Source organism: Trachurus japonicus, chromosome 14 (genome assembly GCF_045865225.1).
Source record: "Trachurus japonicus isolate A0001 chromosome 14, Traja_1.0".
In the NCBI taxonomy this organism is placed as follows: Eukaryota; Metazoa; Chordata; class Actinopteri; order Carangiformes; family Carangidae; genus Trachurus; species Trachurus japonicus.
Window position 1 is genome coordinate 2,199,055 of NC_140920.1, and position 20,598 is coordinate 2,219,652.

General features: G+C 38.2%; 2 protein-coding genes and 1 long non-coding RNA gene across 3 annotated transcripts in view; 1 reads left to right on the plus strand and 2 right to left on the minus strand.

The window, feature by feature from the left end:
- The window catches only part of aff4 (AF4/FMR2 family, member 4), a 67,269-nt gene extending 64,199 nt beyond the window's left edge, over nucleotides 1–3,070 (minus strand). The window contains exon 1 of the mRNA XM_085796978.1: nucleotides 2,715–3,070. The gene's annotated coding sequence lies outside the window, so the exon portion shown is untranslated. The remainder of the gene's footprint in view (nucleotides 1–2,714) is intronic.
- The window catches only part of LOC146973998 (uncharacterized), a 127,042-nt gene extending 119,366 nt beyond the window's left edge, over nucleotides 1–7,676 (plus strand). Inside the window, exon 2 of the long non-coding RNA XR_015037583.1 lies at nucleotides 7,594–7,676. This is a non-coding gene — a long non-coding RNA (uncharacterized LOC146973998). The remainder of the gene's footprint in view (nucleotides 1–7,593) is intronic.
- zcchc10 (zinc finger, CCHC domain containing 10) lies at nucleotides 7,672–19,400 on the minus strand. Its single transcript, XM_085796992.1, has 4 exons — nucleotides 19,299–19,400; nucleotides 15,865–16,026; nucleotides 12,863–12,904; nucleotides 7,672–8,021 (listed from the first exon to the last, which is right to left on the minus strand). The coding sequence occupies exons 1-4, from the start codon at nucleotides 19,337–19,339 to the stop codon at nucleotides 7,748–7,750; spliced, it is 519 nt and encodes a 172-aa protein (XP_085653118.1). The 5' UTR covers nucleotides 19,340–19,400; the 3' UTR covers nucleotides 7,672–7,747.
- Nucleotides 19,401–20,598: the final 1,198 nt, after the last annotated feature.

Consider the following 20,598-nt stretch of genomic DNA (forward strand, 5'->3'; position numbering starts at 1 on the left):
GGTGAATCACAGCTGCATCCAAATGAAAGCTTTCTGGTTCCTTAGAATGAGTTGTTACAAGTCGTTACAAATACATAAGTGGGCGACGCACCGAACCGAGGCGGCCATGTTGCACCGTGACCGTAGGTAACCACGGAAACTGAGCGGAGCTGTGGGCTCGGCCTGTTAAAACTGTCACCACTGTGTAGTGTGAGGAAGGACGGAGGCACTGGTGTTGCATTCAGGTGCAGTCAGGCAGACGGCCGTCGGCAAACCAACCGGATGTCATTTTACTCCACCAGAGAAAGACGGTAAAACAATACCACATCACCATGACAACATATTGCATATTGACGCTTGTTTATCCTGTTACATGCAGTGTCTGTTGTCTGTCTGACGTCTGCCCCATTTCACGTGAATGCAACATCAAGAATACGTTCAGATATGCAACCGCACCGCTAGATGGGGGGAATTCCTACATATTAAAGCAGAAGTAAGCGATCCGGTGGTTTTGGCTAATGCTGCGTTCGAGGCAGGCTTTTGAAACCGTAAATTACAGCTTCAAGTCACGACTTACGACTTTGTAGCGTTCCAGGCAACCCACTCGTGTTTTTCCGACCTGTTTGACCTGTGAAAGTCACTATAACGGCCACTCGTAACTTCTGACCCGTGAACTCGTACCAGATCGAACTGGTACGACTTCACAGGTCGGAAAAACACGAGTTACGAGCTGCCTTGAACGCACCATAACAGTCCTCGTCCCTACGTCACCACATTCAGGCGCATCCCTTGGCTGCACACACAGCCCTGCATGCCGTTCTCTCTCCTCATTGGATAAAAATTGTAGGATACAAGGAAAGTTTTCTCCTGGGCTCAGAGCAGAGCAGAGTGACTGACAGACCCGTGTTTCAGACCAAACACTCTATAGAAGTGATTGCTGTCGGAAGATATAACTATTTAAGACTTATATCGCTTACTTCTGCTTTAAAACTCAACGTAAAAAAAAAAGTAATAAAACTGCAACTTTGCTGTGAAAAGATTGTGATACTACTTTTACTACTACTACTACTACTACTACTACTACACACTGTCAACAAACTGCACCGTCAACTCAAACACCTCGATCCTCCATCCCAGTTGTGCCAGTTCTCAGCTACCTGCCATAAAAGAGTTCACGACCTCGGCCGCCTCCTCCTCCTTTTACCAGGATGTGTCAACCAAGATAAACAAGTTGATTGCTCTACTCTGCCCTCCTCCTCTTCTCCTCCTCCTCCTCTCCGTGTGCCAATAAGTGTGCCCTGCTGCTGTTGTGATAACTGTCGAAGAGTTACTCTGGACTTATTATTAAGTATTTTCTGGCCCTTCCCCCAACCGTGGCACGTAAAATGGCTTCCTAGAAAAGCAGCAGCAGCACATCAGCTGTCCTCCTCCTTTTGCAAGACCTAAGCTCTACACACACACACACACACACACACTCACACACACACATACAACCCTATTGTGCAGGCTTCCTACGCAACAATCATTTAAAAAGTAAATAATGAAGACTTTAACTTTGGACAACTACGACTGAGTTTAATCTGTGTGTGGTTTATATGGTTTATAAGTGCAGGAAACAAAGTAAAAACTTTCTGCTGTGGACAACCTCACTCCTCACTATTGTTGTTGTTGCTGTGAGCTTTGCATTTGTTGAAATTTGTAGAAAAATAATTGCAAAATAACAAAAAAAAAGTTAAACAAATGCTAAGTAGTTCATGCCAGTTTTAGGAATTTAACTCACCCCCTGCCCCCCCTCCCTCAAGCTGAATTTGCATAAATACACAGAAGTTTATGTTTATCACCATTCGCACTTTAAATAAACTAAATAATAAATACTTCATCGTGCTATAATATAATATAAAATAACATAATATAACTTTAAGTTAAGTTAACCACGGACTAAACACACAGAGAAAGAAAAAAAAAACACAAACATCAGACGTCATCATGACCTGTTAGCTAACATTACAGGAACAAAAACAACATGAACACTACCGCTGAGATGTTTTATGCTTTTCTTTAAATTTCTACCCAATCAATCTATCAATCCATGAATCGATTATCAAGTTTGCTGTTGTCATGTGAACTGCTAAAGTAGCTACAAAAGGTGCTAGACAACATGTATTAGCAAACAAGGCTAACCAACTACCTGCATCTTGAGAAAAATAATAATTATAAAAGGAGTTACACACCTGCAATTGTACATTACGTTACATTAAGTTGCATTGCACAATTGTTCATCCTGCCACTAACTGAATTACTATAAATATGTGTTTTTTTATGTCTCCTTTATTATTTTATACACATTTTGTTGCTGTATCCTTAGTATTATTGCTCTAGCCTAAGTTATTTCATTCTCCAAATATGTTTTATTATATTATATTATATTAAAGTTGCTGTGACACAATAATTTCCTGTAAAGGATAAATAAAGTTCTACTCTATTCTATTTTATCTTCGCTTTAGCATAACGTTAGCTCGTTAGCTGCTAGCCTAGCCTAGCCTAGCCTCAGAACGCTGCAGGAGATAAGCGTTCTGAGGCTAGGCTAGGCTAGGCTAGCAGCTAACTAGCTCCGAAACCACTGAAAATTTCTGCGTGGATTTAAATCAACAGTCGCTCCAAATGCGAGATAAGCACTGAAATACAACTAAAACACTCAAACAGATAAATAAATGACATTCGGCATCAATCCTTACCTCTTGTCTTCTTTTTTTAGGCCCAAACCATTCTAGCTATTGGAAAAGAAAAGCTCTCTTTTCTCTTTGTCTTTTCCACTTCCAGTTAACACGCAAAATGGACTCAGCTAAGGAGAAAAAGACGCTGTTTTAACAGCTAAAAAAATACTAAAACAACCGGGTGGATGGTCTCCATGTTTGCTCTAAAAACGCGTCTGTACATCGAACGGGAAACGAAACGAAATCATTTTGTCCCTCGTTCATTTTTTGTTTTGTTATTCCTTGGCCAGAAGTCGTGGTGGCTGCTGATAGGTAAAAGGCTGCCGGGCTGCTAGCGGAGTTCAGTAGCCACAGCCAGCAGGTAGCTCGCACAGCGCTGGATGCATGGATGGCAGCGCCGCCTTCACGGGCCCTCGGAAATATCCACATCCGACCGCTAGAGGCGAGTAAAGGTAAAAACGGGCCGTCGGTGTTGTTTTAAAGGGATAGTTCAACATTTTTGGCAAATTCGTTAACCCTTTTGCTATAATCCCTATAGTTTTAAGAGTAGGTTCAAGGGATAGTTCAACATTTTTTTTTAGCAAATTCGTTAACCCTTTTGCTATAATCCCTATAGTCTTAAAGGGATAGTAGTTCGACATTTTGGCAAATTGGCCCATTGCCGGCATAATCCCTTCCCTATAGTCATAGCAGTAGGTTTGTTACCTTTAAATGTCGGTGCAAGCTATTTTTTAGAACGGCGGAGCAGAGCCGCGAGCTGCTCAGAGCTACGCTATATACGGAGGCTCATTATGGGATTTCTTGGTTTCCCTCATCAAACTCATCAAATACACAATCCAACAACTCCAAAATAACGCTCTTGTGGACAAGTTGTGAGCTGCACATTCACCATGCTATGAGATAATAAGGGAACATTACCAGACAGAGTTGTTTTAGAGGGAAATGCAGAGACTGCTTGATGAAAAACTGTCCCTGAAGGCAACGTGCATCAGCGGTTTTGCATGAATTTACCTCTAAAACAACTCTGTCTGGTAACGTTATGTTATTATCTCGCCCTATCCTATTCGCTATAATCCATATAGTCTTAGGAGTAGGTTCATATCTTTAATTGTTGTTTGCATGTTGTTTTGAGATCGGCGGGGCAGAGGCGTGAGCTGCTCAGTGAACACAATGGAGGTGAATGGTACAGGTCGCCCTGTCCCTCATCAAACTCATCAAATACACAATCCAACAACTCCACAACGCTCTGGTGGACAAGTTGTGACCTGCACATTCACCACGATATGAAATAATCATGTAACATTGTGTAACATTACGACACATGAAGCAAATACTCTGAACTACTTGCGCTTTTGGAATCACTCCGCCCAGCAGCCGTGTCTGGGATGTAGTTCCGGCTGCATTTCCCTCTAAAACAACTATGTCCCTAATGTTACATGATTATTTCATAGCGTGGTGAATGTGCAGGTCACAACTTGTCCACCAGAGCGTTTTAATAATAATATTAGCTTACGGTACATTTGTAAAGCGCTTTTTAATCCATACCCAATACCCAAAGCGCATTACAGAAACCATTATTCATTCATACACACACCCATTGGAGTTGTTGGATTGTGTATTTGATGAGTTTGATGAGGGACAGGGGACAGTGAACCGTTCACCTCCATTGTGTTCACTGAGCAGCTCACGTCTCTGCCCCGCCGATCTCAAAACAACTTGCACCGATAATTAAAGGTAACGAACCTACTGCTGTGACTATAGGGATTATGGTTTTTACTAAATGTTGAACTATCCCTTTAAACAACTTTTTTAGCAATGGGAAGATGGATGCGCTTTGATTTCACACTTCAGGTTGTTTTTCCAACCAAAAAAAAGAGAAAAAGTTATGATTTCGATAGAGAGAATCAGCAAATTTATCTCAGTTTGCCTAGAGAGAGTTCAGTTTAATTGATCGTGTCATTGTTTTTACATAGTAACACATCAAAACATAATCACAATGGTAGCCTATATTATTAATCGTTATGTATTAAAAATAAATAAATAATGAAAACTCCCACGGTCCTGAATGCAGCATCTCAGTGACGCACAGGTTGCTCAGACTTGACGTTCAGGACGGAAGTCACGGTGTGTTTCATTGTCCCCCTCCACTCAGCGGTCACTCTATTAGGTACACCTGACGTTAACACACATATACAAACACTCACAACTCAACTCTGTGTGTTAACGTTGATTTTTATTTATTTATTTTTTATTTATTTATTTTATTTTATTGCAAACTGAGCATCTGTATGACAAAAAAAAGGTGTTTTAAGTGACTTTGAACGCAGCATGGACGTGGGTCTGAGTATTTTTTTGGTATATCACATTCACACAACCAGTTTTTAAGGTTAAACAGAGGAAACTGAGGAAATCTTTATTAATTCTTCAGTTTTGCAGAATGAGGCTTCCAAACTGAACAATGAAATTCACTGTGGGTTCAGTCACACTCTGGTTTTTCAGTTCTCCCATCAAACTAAAACCTCTTTAATGCACCTTGTGGGTTATTGTGTTGAGGACCTGGCTGGATAATCAATTGATTAATTAGAAAAGAGGTAAATGAATGAAGGTTGTGCATCTGCATCACTACTTTACTGTTCTGTAGTTCTCGTTTTAAGGCCTTTTACATTAGTCTGGTTTTATTTTTATTTTACTTTTTTATTCTTCTTTGCTCCTGCTTTTAACTGTGTTTTTTTTTGTTTTGTTTTGATGCTGTTTTCATGCTGTTCTTAAAAAAAAAAGTTTTGTCTTTATTTAAAGCACATTGAGTTGCCTTGGTATGAAATGCACTATATAAATAAAGATGCCTTGCCTTGCCCTGGTTTGTATCGTCCTAAATAAAGCAGCATCATAATGAAATACTAAGTATTTGAGCGACACCTAAACGTCTCATTTTAAAGCATTTAAACATTGTCATATTATGAATTCCAACAGTTCCACAGTGTTTATGCTATCTATCTTAAAATTCAATTAAATATATTTAAATCATTATGGATTTTATGTGTTTATGTAGAACAGGATGTAACACTGTGTAATAGTAAATGTTTTTCTCCAAAAACGATTGTTGTAAAATGTTAAAAATGCACTCTATCTGCTCTCTGAACTTTTTTTTAAACACTTAATCATATATTAATCTATGTGTCTTAGGCTATTTTGACATTCTAAATAGATCTGTAGTTTAAAATTCAATATAGACACTTACTATGAGGGAATTCTTGGTCAAAATTGACCCGAACCATACTGTGAAAGTATCACATTTGAACAGTTTGTAGGGGTTAAGACAGTTAAGAACAATTTCTCTCAGCTCACACAGTAGATTAGTAAACACGGCGTACCTGCAGACATAAATACAGTTATAAACTAAAAATACAACTAACCTGAAAACCTGAAATTGTGCAGCGTTATAATTAATCTAAGTTATTTTAGCCTCTGATAGATCAAGAGGATTATGTGCATCGTGTGTGTTTGAAGAGCAGCAGGATGTGGCATCATCACACACAGCTCTGTGGTCGGACACACCCAAATATTTTCATATCATCATCATCATTATCATAATTATTATTATTTAGGGCGTAAATAAAACACACACAAGTTTGAACAAATGGATAATTACAGCCTTAAAGGGATAGTAGCATTTTTTTTAAAGTGGGGTTGTATGATCTACAAATCATCATCAATCAAGTTTAAACAAATGGATAATTACAACCTTAAGCATTTTAGACATAACGAGTTTTCACAGTTTGATTTATTGTCAGTTTCATTTCTATAAACTTTGTTTTAAACTGTGAAACTCTTCGACAAAAATGAACCCAAATACACAAGAGGCTCCAAAGCATTAACAAGTTTATTCATTTCTTTATTTTACAACAAACAGGCAACAAAGCAACAAGAAGACCATCGAACTCCAAACTCATTTAAAATGTGACAAAAGGAAAAACGTTTTATCTTTATTCGGGAACTCTTTAAAAAGGTCTTTTATTATTCATAACGTCTCTTCACCGTGGATGTGGCGTCGCCTCGTTAATAAGGTCGTTAATCTGTACAGAATCAGCTTCACTAAAAATATAGTTTAGTAAAAAAAAAAACATCACGGGATTCAACATGAATAAGTTTAAACTAGTTTTTAAAAACACGTCCTCCTCAGTAAACGAAGCTACAATCTGGAGAAAATATCACGTTTTTTCAAATCAGAACAAGACACGACTGGAAATAATCTCCTCAGTGTCTGAGATGATCAACAGATTAAAGGGATAGTTCAACATTTTGGCTAATTGGCCCATTGCCATAATCCCTATAGTCATAGCAGTAGGTTCGTTACCTTTAATTGTCGGTGCAAGCTATTTTTAGAACGGCGGAGCAGAGCCGTGAGCTGCTCAGAGCTACGCTACGGAGGCTCATTATGGGATTTCTTGGTTTCAAACTCATCAAACTCATCAAATACACAATCCAACAACTCCACAACGCTCTGGTGGACAAGTTGTGACCTGCACATTCACCACGCTATGAGATAATAACACAACGTTACCACACAGAGTTGTTTTAGAGGGAAATACAGAGACTGCTTAATGAAAAACTGTCCCTGAAGGCAACGTGCATCAGCTGGTTTTACATGAATTTCCCTCTAAAACAACTCTGTCTGGTAACGTTGTGTTATTATCTCATAGCGTGGTGAATGTGCAGCTCACAACTTGTCCACCAGAGCGTTGTGGAGTTGTTGGATTGTGTATTTGATGAGTTTGAAACCAAGAAATCCCATAATGAGCCTCCGTAGCGTAGCTCTGAGCAGCTCACGGCTCTGCTCCGCTGTTCTAAAAACAGCTTGCACCGACAATTAAAGGTAACGAACCTACTGCTATGACTATAGGGATTATGGCAATGGGCCCATTTGCTAAAATGTTAAACTATCCCTTTAAACAAACGGAGACGGGTTTGGAATAAAAAAAACAAAACATAACATCTGGACGTCTAAAATGTGGAAAACTAAACCCAAGATGAAAACTCTAATAAGAGCGACCGGTTCATTTCTTCTTCTTCTTCTTCCTGGGCGGTCCTCGGTCCGAGTCGCTGCTGCTCCCTGAGTCTGAGGAGGAGGAGGAGGAGGAGGAGGAAGAGGAGGAGGAGGCGGACGATGAAGAGCTGCCGTTGTCGTTGTCGTCCTCGTTGTCGTTGTCGTCGCTGTCGCTGCTGTCGTCGCTGTCGTCCGAGGACGAGCTGGACGAGTCGCTGCTGTCGGACGACGAGTCGCTGGACGAGCCGCCGGAGTCGCTGCTGCTGTCGCTGGAGTCTTTGGTCCTGAGAGAGAGAGAGGAAGAGGAGGAGGAGGAAGAGGAAGAGGAGGAGGAGGAGGAGGAGGAGGAGGAAGAGGAGGAAGAGTTTAGTTTATTAGTTTAATAAGAGACAATGTGCAATTACATTAAAGCAGAAGTCAGCGATCCGGTGGTTTTGGCTAATGCTGCGTTCCAGACAGGCTTTTGAAACCGTAAATTACAGCTTCAAGTCACGACTTACGACTTTGTAGCGTTCCAGGCAACCCACTCGTGTTTCTCCGACCTGTTTTACCGGTGAAAGTCACTATAACGGCCACTCGTAACTTCTGACCCGTGAAGTCGTACCAGATCGAACTGGTACGACTTCACAGGTCGGAAAAACACGAGTTACGGGCTGCCTTGAACGCACCATAACGTCTTGTCAGCCGACGGAGTTAGCAGCCCCCGTCCTCGTCATGGATCTATTGGTCCTCGTCCCTACGTCACCACATTCAGGCGCATCCCTTGGCTGCACACACAGAGAGGACTGCCCCTTTATGCCGTTCTCTCTCCTCATTGGATAAAACTTGTAGGATACAAGGAAAGTTTTCTCCTGGGCTCAGAGCAGAGCAGAGTGACTGACAGACCCGTGTTTCAGACCAAACACTCTATAGAAGTGATTGCTGTGGGAAGATATAACTATTTAAGACTTATATTAACACAAACATTCCACTTACTTCTGCTTTAATCATTTTAAGTATATTTTTTGGCTTTTTCGCCTTTATTTGATAGCACATAGTGAGATAGACAGGAAAGGGGGAGGCAGAGAGAGGGGGAATGACATGCAGGAAAGGTCTGCCCGACGCGGGACTCGAACCGGGGCTGCCTGCATTGAGGACTGTAGCCTCTACATGGGGCGGCCGCTTTAACCACTGCGCAACGCACCGCCCCCGGAGTATAGTTTTTTATTCCTCAAAGTGCATCTGGGAGGCCGGTTCCTAGTCCAACCAAAACTTTATATGAGAATCAATAGCGTCTGACACAAAAACGTCCATAAAACTACACAACAACCCTTTAATATTCCTCCACACTGCTCATCCACTGCAATCCAAGTGTCCTGAAGGGAGATAGTCCAGAGTTTACTGGAAACTACCTCATTTAGGACATTTTTACAGCCTCAACAGTCCTGTAATGAAAAATGTTGAACTACATGGAGAGAGATCCAAGGGATGTGGAATGACTATGACGCGTTGCGGCATCAAGCCTCCAAGAAACGCGTCATAGTCATTTTAAACATGTCATTGTGACAATGCCAGATTAATTAAAGGCATTTTTATTAACTCAAGAGAGTGCCTTGGAGTTTTTCTTTGTTTTTCCACATCCCTTGGATCCCTCTCCAAAGAGCACCTCTAGTTTTGAGAAAGGAGTCCACGTAGCGCTCCTCGTTTTGAACATTTTTCATTACAGGACTGTTTAGGCTGTAAAAATGTCCTCAATGAGGTTGTTTCCAGTAAACTCTGGACTATCTCCCTTCAGGACACTTGGATTGCAGTGGACGAGCAGTGTGGAGGAATATAGTAGCATTTAAAGTGGGGCTGTATGATTTACGAATAGCCCCCAAGTACTTTAATTGCAGTAGAAGACTCTCTGCCCAGAGATTTACAACATACAGTGTTGTGAATGGACCCAAAGAAACGGCCTATTTTCACGGCCTAAAAGAGGTTTTACCTGAAAAAAAATACACATTTCCATTGTTCGCTATAATATAATTTTTTCCAGCCCTTCAAAGTGCAGGAAAAACCAAGGGGGCAGTTGTCGGTCTGAGAAGTGAAGTCACTTCCGCGTTCAAAAAACTGCAATCCCCTCGGATTCCTCTGGGGGCTGGTGTCAGAAGGGAGCATTCTCCATAGACCCCCATGTTAAAATCACCGACTTTACATCCTCAGTAAACATGTTAAAAGCCTGGTGTCAGAACGTTTTTTTGTCTCAATCGATAGTTTCTACCCCCGCACACACTCTGAGGGGGGTGAATTTTTTTTTAACTCTACAGTTTTACTGTTATTAGGTTAAAATTCTGGCCAATTAGGGCGCGGAAATGTTGAGTGACAGGTCCGAGCAGCTCCGTGGACAGCTGCTTCGAGGCCAGTGGGCGGGTTCTCGGCCGGCCAATCCAACATGGCGCTGTTCAGGCCGCCATGTTGGAGTCACAAAAACGACTCCCCAGAACCAATGGGGGACGTCACGGACGCTACGTCCATTCTTTTTACAGTCTATGGGAAAAACACAGTTTTTATTTGGACCTAACCAACTCACGTATCCCTCCGCCCAGGGTTAGCGCCCGCCGATCAGCAGTTGGTTCGGTCCAAATAAAAACTGTGTTTTTCCTGCACTTTGAGGGGCTGGAAAAAATTATATTATAGTGAACAATGGAACTGTGTTTTTGTTTTCAGGTAAAACCTCTTTTAGGCCGTGAAAATAGGCCGTTTCTTTGGGTCCATTCACAACACTGTATGTTGTAAATCTCTGGGCAGGGCTATTATGGGCTGGCGTTGCTAACGGGAGGAGTGCAAAGAGTCTTCTACTGCAATTAAAGTACTTAGGGGCTATTTGTAGATCATACAACCCCACTTTAAAAAAAATGCTACTATCCCTTTAAATGGTTTTTGTGTAGTTTTATGGACTTTTTTGTGTCGGGCCCTATTATTACTCTCATATAAAGTTTTGCTTCCAGATGCACTTTGAGGAATAAAAAACTACTCCGGAGTATTCATCATCATGAGGGGGAGGCAACAATGACTGAGTGTCTGTTGTGTAGATCAGTGCAGTTAGATCAGTGTGTTGTGCAGTGTGTTGCCGCTGACATTTAGTGTTAAACTTTAATTGATATGACGCGTGTCACGTCAGAGCAGCGTCGTATAAACTCATAAAACCGGTCTGGTTACGTGTTTTAGTGTTTTTCTTTTGCAGCTTCTACAGTTCAATCATCAACCTCCTGATGTGGTAATGTGAGTCAGTGGTTTTCACTCTGGAACACGTCATGTGACCGAGGGCAGAGAGAAGTGGCCGTGGAGTGAAACCGGAGGTAAAAGGAGCTTTCAGTGGCAGCAGAAGACGTCGACTCTGAGCAAACACAGGTGGAGATAATCACATTATTAACAGCTGCAGGAGCAGGTTTTTAGTTCCACCGCAGCTTTTTCACACAAAGAGGAAAAAAGTTTCAGATTCTGCAGCGAAATGCGAAACAAACAGCACTAACACAGGAACCAGAGAGAGACAAAGATGAATATGTGAGTTAAACTGTGCAATGACACAACTAACGATGGGCTGTGTGTCATATTTGCATAGTTTACTGTGTTTTATATATTATGTTATAAAGGTTCATTTTAATATTTTAGACTGATTAACAACAGTTCATATCAAACTGAACTGATCAAACACAACGCTGACCCAGAATCTTCACATACTAGTGCAATAATTGTGTTATAAAAGTGCAATAACACTCAATGTGCATTTAATCTACCACACATATGCAAAACTTTTTATCACCTTATATTCTTCATCTAATAAAATCTGAATATTTCCTCTCTCTTTACACCTTATTCACAGAGGATGTTTTATTAATGTGTGTGAGAAGTTCTGCTCTATTCTGCTCCTCTTGAAAGAATAAAACAACCTAGAAAAAATTAAACTTCTTATAAAATAATACCAGAATCAATAAATAGATAATCAATAAAACAGGATTAGATGTTTAGTTTTCATGCTGCTCTGTCTGAGAAGAGCCTCAGTAGTTTCCTCCTGTCTCCACTAGAGGGAGCTGTTCTCAATAGTTGTTCATTTGTTGTAGTAAAACTCTATCTTCTAAGCTTTATCTGTATAGTCTACTTGCCAACAATGAGTACCCGGAAATGTTGAGTACCCCAAAGTTTTATGTTAGAAATATATAGTATGGGTCCCCAGTATTCAGAAACAGCCGGATGCTAATTTATATATATTGGGCAATTAGCATAATTGACATAATTAGCATAAATTAGCATAATTGCCTATATGGGCAATATTTCAACAAAATTGACTTGGCTGATCTGGGCAATATTAGTGTGGTTTTAGGGGTTATTGATGATGCTGAATCCATTTCTGACATTTTCAAAATTCAAAATGGCTGTCTAAACCGATGACCAGATTTTGAAATCCATCAAAATCGGCCCACTGGCGGTTAAAATCCGGTCACTTCCGGTTTAGACAGCCATTTTGAATTTTGAAAATGTCAGAAATGGATTCAGCATCATCAATAACCCCTAAAACCACTCCAATATTGCCCAGATCAGCCAAGTCAATTTTGTTGAAATATTGCCCAATTATGCTAATTTATGCTAATTATGTATGTTATGCTAATTGCCCAATATATATAAGTTAGCATCCGGCAGTTTCTCAATACTAGGGACCCATACTATCTATTTCTAACATAAAACCTTGGGGTACTCAACATTTCCGGGTTCACAATGAGGCCCTATGGGCTGGCAAGTAGACTAGTAAACAAAGGGGCGGAGCTAAAACACGCGGCTCCATCAGAGTCGAGTCCCGACGCCGCTGCACGACTGCGACTCTCACGCGTCTCTCATGTGACTCACGTGACTTAAACGTGACCTTCTGGACCCTGGTGTGACTGAGTGAGTGTGACTCAAACACGTTAACATGCAACTGAAGAGACACGAGACGAACAAGAAGAAGCTTCTGAGCTTTAAACTTCCCTCAAAGAGTGTTGATCTGTTATTTATATGTTTTTTTTTTTGATGTGTATATTGTACATGAAGTGTGAATCTCTCAGAACTGTATCAGATCAAAACTGATATCGTATCAACAACACTGTAAAAAATAAAGTGATGTACTTACTTCTTTTTAACTTTCTTCTCCGTGGCAGCTTCACTTCCTGGTCTGGAAAGAGTTAAAAGAGAAAAACATATTTTTTACTGAGACTTATATAAAATAAAACAGAGTCAAATGAGCTGATAAGAAAGAAAGAAAGAACCTGGTTTATAGTTTCTAATTACACACATTGTTTTTAAGTGAACGATGAGCAGACTAATATATTAAAGACTAGATACTTTTATACTTAGAACAGACTTTACTGTTAATTCTGATTGAACAGACTTTACTTTGGATGAGTCATATGATCCATGAAGAAGTTTTCAACAACAAAAAAATGCATCTGATCAAAAGGTTGAAGTTTCGGCCTCAGTTTTTGTTTCTTTGGACTAAAAATGTTCAAAGACAACAACAACAGTGACACATTTCTGATTAAATACACCACACCTTCTCGTTCAATGTTTTTTCTTTATTTTTTATCACTTTCTACACTGTAGATTCAAAGTAAAGACATGAAAACTATGAATGTGGAGTTATGTAGTAAATGCAAACACTGTTAAAGCAGAATATGTTTTATATTAGACTTTTTGGAAGCATCCACCTTTTGCTTTGACGGCAGCTTTTCACACACTTTTCATTCTGTCCTCGGCTCCATGAGTTCGTCAGGATCAAAGGTGTGTGAAAAGATGTCATCAAAGAAAAAGGTCGAGACTCCAAAAAACCTAATATATAAAACATATTCTGCTTTGTTTAACACTTTGGTGTTCACTCAACAACCCTCTATATGTGTGTTCCTTCGTAGTTTGGATGTCTTCAGTGTATAAAGTGATAAAAATGAAGAAAAAACATTGAATGAGTTTTTTGAAATCAAATTCAGCCCTTAAAAAAGTGAAATATTGTCATTTAACAGTGGTTAATAACAGTATTGATGCTGTGTTCATCTTCACGGCCTCTAGGTGGCAGCAGAAGCAACAAAAAACGTTTTATTTCTGTGTTGATCAGAGTCACTGAGGCTCCAGTTCATCTACAGACTGACAACCAGAATAGTTTCATACATTTAATCGTAATTTTATTGATTCATTGTTTAGTTTTGTAAAATGTCAAGTGATAATTCACCACAACTCAACGTGGAGATTTTGTTTTGTTTTGTTTTGTTTGACCAACGGCTGCAAAATCACCAGGAAGTTGGAATTTGGTTTGAACTTCCTGGTTCCTGGGAGGAAACAGTCAGTTAACAACCTGTTTAACTTATCTAGAGTCTCACTTTGGGTCGTGCAGCTTTTTTTCGCTGAATTTTAACTACTTTGCTTTGCACTTTGCACACAGTCATTTCCCCAGTGACTGGCAGGAAATTAATCATAAAAAAAACAATATAATACAATTTTGCTGCAGAATATTTGTTGACTACACGTTTAAACTGCAGGAATAATCACATCCATCCTTATATACAAGCCTACTCTGTCTGCAATGGATTCCTAACCCTCAAATTCTAAATGAAATTTTACCACTTTTTTCTGGAATTCTTTTTTTTTTTTTTTTTAATTTGAGAATTTTTTACCACATTTTTTTTTTTTTTACCACTTTTTCTATAATTTTTTTTAATTTTACCAGTTTCTCGTAGAATTTAAAAAAAACCTTTTTAACATTTTTACCACTTTTTTCTAGAATTTTTTTTTATTTAGAAATCTTACCACATTTTTCTAAAAAAAAAAAGAAAAAGAAAGAAATTAAACTTTTTTTGGGGGGGGTTACCACTTTTCTAGAAATTAAAAAATGTTTATTTATTTTTATAAATCTTAACACTTTCTTCTAAAAAATGAAATTAAAACTGTTTTTTGGGGGAGAATTTTTGCCACTTTTTTCTAGTAATGTTTAAACGCTTTTGGAGAAATTGTACCACTTTTTTCCCAGAAATTTCTCTACAATATTTGCACAAATTCATGCCATTGGCCCTAATATGAACGTATACATTTACTAAAAAAGTAATGTTCTTCAGTATTTCTGGTGTTTGCTTCAAAATTTGGTCCAATGGGGGTCCGTGGTCTAATTTATGTCAATTTACAGGTCCTTGATGTAAAAAAGTTTGAGAACCTCTGGTTTAGAGGTGAATCGTACCTTTCCAGCGTATTTTGATGTCAAACGATGCTGCACATTTATGTTTTTATCTTAAACATGTGTTTTCCCTCAGTAGATCCTTCATGTGACAGATGTGGACTTGGACCAGCAACACTGGGCCATATGTTTTGGAGTTGCCCGAAGTTATCAAATTATTGGGACAATATCTTTCAGACTCTATCAAATATCTTACACAGACCTATTAACGTAGATCCATTGGTGGCGGTTCTAGGAATTATTGATTCAAGCATAACGAAAAGCAACAGGGAGCATAACATGGTTTCGTTTGTCAGCCTACTTGCACGAAGGTTGATATTACTTAATTGGAAACAAAAGGCAGCTCCAACTTATTCAAATCTTATGATAGATGTTATGAGACATTTAGAGCTGGAGAAAATCAGATTTTCACTGAAAAATCAGGAAAGAAAGTTCTATAGTATTTGGCAACCGTTTATTGATTATTTTAACCACAACATAGTGTGAGGGCAAGCTATAGAAATGCTCTTCTCGAAGGAAAGACTTTGTATTTTATTTTATTCTATTTTTTATGTATTTATTTTTCCCTGTCTCTGTTTAGTTTTTGTCTCCCCCTTTTTTTTTTTTTTTTTTTTTTACTTTTGAAGAATGTATACATTTGGTTACATATAATCTTTTTTATTTCCTTTTTTTTATTTTTAAATTAATCCCCTTCATCTGTCTATTTTTCATTTTGAGATACATAAGTCAATACAATTTAAATGACCCTTTTTATGTAAACGTGTAAATGTGTAAGATGTCTGTTGTGTCTGATGTGTTCTATGTTCAAAATGAGAAAAATCAATAGAGAGAGTTGGAAAAAAAAAACAAACAAACATGTGTTTTAGTTGCATCAAGCAGAACAAGCGAAGTGTGCGTTAGTTTGTTCTGTTTCTTACCCGGTGATGCTGAGCGGTTTGTTCTCCGTCTCCTTCAGCTTCTTTTTCATCTCCACCGTCCTCGAGGGTCTGTGCACGTATTTCCTCTTCCCCGTGCACTCGTACGTCCAGTGTCCCATCTCCAGACACTTCTGACAGCGCACATGTTGTTTGTTCGCCTCCCTGTGTGTGACAAGACAAAACAAAACACAACAAACACACACAACAGCTGCTGTTAAACTCTAATTCGCTCTCAGATTAATTAAAAACATCAGTTTGTGTTAATTATTCTCCTGTTTCCTTTGCTGCACAGTTAGAGAAACAATTTTTGCACAATTTATCCTGGTAACATTTCCCCCCAAAATCAATGTTACTGTTAAATATTTGATTAAAATAATGTTAGTAGCCAGTAAAAAAAAGCTATTACAAGAAGAAGGCTATGAAAAGAGGAGTGGATTGCAGTTGTATAAGAAATATATGACATGGAAAATTGGAAAAACTGACTTTTTCCTTGAACATGTGTATGGACAAATTCACAACATACTGGAATAAGTGGCTCCTCTTCACTACAGGATGTTATTATGGATTATTTATGTAACAAATTGTGTTTTATTTAGTTTTTTGTTTGAGTAAAGTTCCCCTAAAGTCCTAATCGATGTTCCTAATCAGTGCTTATTGTGAATGAGACGGCTTCTGTCCTGTTTTGATGTGGAGACAGCGTCAGATGGAGACTCAAACATGCACCCAGAAGTTTATTTACTTGAAACAAGTCCAGAGTTGATATTCCTGTGTTTATGTCACAAACGGGAGCTTCCCACTGCACCTGAACACACCGAGCGACAACTTGAATTAGATCTAGTTTTACAAACATGTCGGCTTGTTGAAGTAAATAAACTTCTGGCAGCATGTTTGAGTCTCCATCTGACGCTGTCTGTGGCTTTGAGGGATGGAAACAGCCTAAGCAGCAGAACTTCAATCCGCTCCCATTCATCGTTGCCGTGGCGACGCGGGGACAGACACAACTACCGCACAACAGGAGACATTAAACTGAACATCTTCAGATTCCTTCTTTTAGACCTGAGATTTTAGGAAACTACAGCCCCGAGTTGAATTTGCACCGGAATTGTCCTTCAAGTCCTTTTTGTTCCGCTTGTCCATCGTCTTTTCTCCGCATCAAAACAGGACAGAAGCCTTCATACAGTAAGCATTGATTAGGTTCATCGATTAGGACGTTAGGGGCACTTTACTCAAACAAAAAACAAAACCCGGAATTGTCCTTTAAATGTTCCTAAACCCTGGGTCGAGCTTCTTCTCTTAAAACGTACACATGTTGTCATTATGATTCATCTTCCCCCTGCTGATTTTCTCTCTCCCATCTGAGCCCTTTTCTGTCTTTTCTTTTTCCCTCCTTCTTTCTTTCTTTGGATATTGTAAAATAAATGACTTTATAAAAATAAAGTTTAAAAAATAAAATAAATAAAAGTTAGAACAGTGATGATAAAAGCGGCTCTGCAGTTCTCCAGAGTCATTTCCAGTAACTTTTAAAAAAAGATAAATGTACAATAGGATGTGTGTGACTTTGAGAAACACAACAAAGCCATTGTACAAATTAAATGATTAAGGAATTCATTTTCTTTTAGCAGTATGGAAAATGTGCTGATCAATTTATTTATGCTTTAATTTCAAATTTTAAACATTAACTTCTCTTAGAGTTGAAACCTTTGGAAAACATTCATCTTTCCTGAAATTAAACATTACATCACTGTCTTTCCACAGAACCTAAAGGTCCAAATCTCTATGTGTTTCAGGCCTTTATCATTAAAACTGTTACTGTTCTCTATCCACTAGAGAAACAAGAAGTGGCTTAAAGAAAAAAGGTTTTATTTATTATTCTCAGAGAGTTTCATTTCGTTAGTTTAACATTATGATCATTATTATTATTGATACTATAATCTATATTGTCTTTGGGTGAGGTCTGGATTCTGTTTGTGTGTGTTGATGCTGAATGTTAATTGTATTTAATAAAAGTATAAAAGCGATGAGGATGATTTCTCACTAAGTGAATAGAAAATCTGTCACAATGTACAGTACAGGAGGTATATAATATAATAATAATATTTTAACAGTATATATTAAGTTGTATTTTTCCATCTGAGCCACATCTACAGTTAAATGGGCGATTCCACCAAAAGAGTGCCATTTCTGTCCCCAGCATATTAAATGTATAAAAACATGTAATAGTAAAATATAAATTGCATTTAATTAATAAACAAAGCACCATAACACATGAATCACTGTAGAAATTAAAGATATATAATTTTTATTTACTATAAAAAGGCTTTCAAAGCACTGAAACAGCCTTTGTTGCATGTCCCCAGAGCCAAACGCTATAGTTTACCACAATGCATAATGAATAAAATCCTTCTAAAATCTCATTTTTTTTGCATATTAGTGTGACTTTATATTATATCTACACTTATATAACATTTTTTTAATTAAAACTTAATTATATTTTGGTTAAAATTCACATTTTAGTCCCGTCCCCAGGTTTTCACTCAGTGCTGTTTTACCCAAACACATTCTAGACTCTAAAAGTGACATGTTCAGCAGGAAGTGAAATCATTTAGGTCTTTTGAAAGTCATGGGAAGACCAAAATTAAATTCTGTAATTTATTTTTCCTGAAATGTAATGATATTGTAGCTATGTCAGGGTCGGTCACTCTTAAAACTCATTCCTGTTATACCTAAATTATCTCTAGACAGTGTTTGTTGATATCAAAAGTAAAATATTCAGTTAAATCCTAAGAATGTGCTCTGTGTGCTCAGGCTATTAGTATAGATGCTATTTGGCTGGATTTCACACAATTGCTGATTTTATGCTAAAAACTCATGGCTGTTACCCTCATTGCTGTTACTCATTCTTCAAAAATGCAATGATAAAAGCAGCAATAAATTAAATAAAGTAGCCTGAGATTGACCACTACTCATTTTGAGTGAGTAAATGTGTATATTAAAAAATTCTATAGCTACTGAAATGGAATGAAAAATGAGTTATAATGAGCAAATGGCACTCTTTTGGCGGAATGACCCAAATATCTATATTATAACCAATGAAAAGCAGCGTTAACTGGACATATCTTGGACTAATCTGCAATAAACTGAAGCTTGATGGTTTATATTGACAGTTAAACATATAAAGTGTGTGTTTACATCCTAAATGTGTGTTTAATGTCATAATAAAACATAAAAACAGTCCCTAAGTGTAACAATAATCCAGTTGTAGTGTTGACGGAGCAGCTCGGTGGTTATCTCCATTCAGACTGAACCAGCTGCTGTTTCCTCTTTAGATTTCACACACGGAGATAAATGTTGTTGTTAATAAAGTTAAACTTGTTTCTGTGTCAATAAAACCTAAAACCAGAGGAGTTGTGTTGAGTTAACTACGTGATACTCACGCTTGTCTCCGGGCGATTATTCTGTGCATGGGGGTCGCCATGCTGCACTTTACTTTTTTCTTCTTCCCTGTGTTTCTGATTCTGGTGCTCACTTCCGGTGAGTTTAACGCGTCTAGCGCCCCCCCTGCGGACAGACGAGGTACTGCAGGTGTTTAATATTACACACTGAAGAGGAATTCTGCAGGATTTTTTAAATATTACACACTGAAGAGATCAGCTTTAGAGTAATTGATGGTTAAATAAATGACTTGTACAACAGAAGTCTAGAGATACACGATGCTTGTTTGTTTGTTTGTTTGTTTGTTTTTCATATTGTAACAATGTTGGGTAGCTTTATTTTTTTGTTTTGTTTTTGTTTGTTTGTTTTTTGTTTTTTCTCTGCTATTTAAAAATGTATTAACTACAATATATTTAAATACTGGTAACCTTATTGGTTCCGTTTTTTTTGTTGTTTGTTTGTTTGTTTTTTCCTTTGGTTTAGTTTAGTTTGTTCATTAGCTTGTTTGTTTGTTAGTTGTTGTTTTATGTTTGTGTTTTATGTTTTATATGGTAAAAATGCTGGGTATCTTAATGTGGTATGTAGGACAGGCATTAATATAAGCATCATGCTTCTGCCTGTGCCTTTTCAGTCACTATTTTGTCGATAATGTTTTGTGTGATGCGACTGAATAAAGAATTTCATTCATTCATGCTGGAGACTTTGTGGTGAGAATAAAGCCGGTCATTATCATATCTTTTGGGGATGCCCCTGTATTCTCCCTTATTGGCGGGAGTTAGCCTACATAAGAGTATGGAAAACATTTTTGAAAGTGAAAATTCCATTTACATTTTAAGTTTTATATTTGGGAAAAGAGAACCAGGAGATTACAAGGTCAGGAGAAAAATACATATTTCGAATTAATGCTGGTGGCAGGTAAAAAAGCCATCACCAGAAAATGGCTTAAAACTGAGGTACCAAAAATGGAGGATTGGGTCGAGGTAACGCTCAATATTTATAGAATGGAGAAGCTGACTTTCTCAACTAGACTTAAAAACAGAGACTTTTAAAAATGACTGGGAAAACTGGGTTAATTTTGTGTCTCCATTGAGAGTAGACTTTGTGCAGTTAAGGACAATGTGTTTGGTAGATTACTGATCCCCTTGGTTCAGGCTACAAACTTGTTCATTGTTCAAATGTTTATTATATTATTTACCCTCCAACAGGAGAAAAGAAAAGGGGACGATGTAAGAGAGATGTGAAAATAAGGACAGGAGTGAAAAAGTGTTTCTTTTATTTCTTCAGATTTACTCTACGGTAACT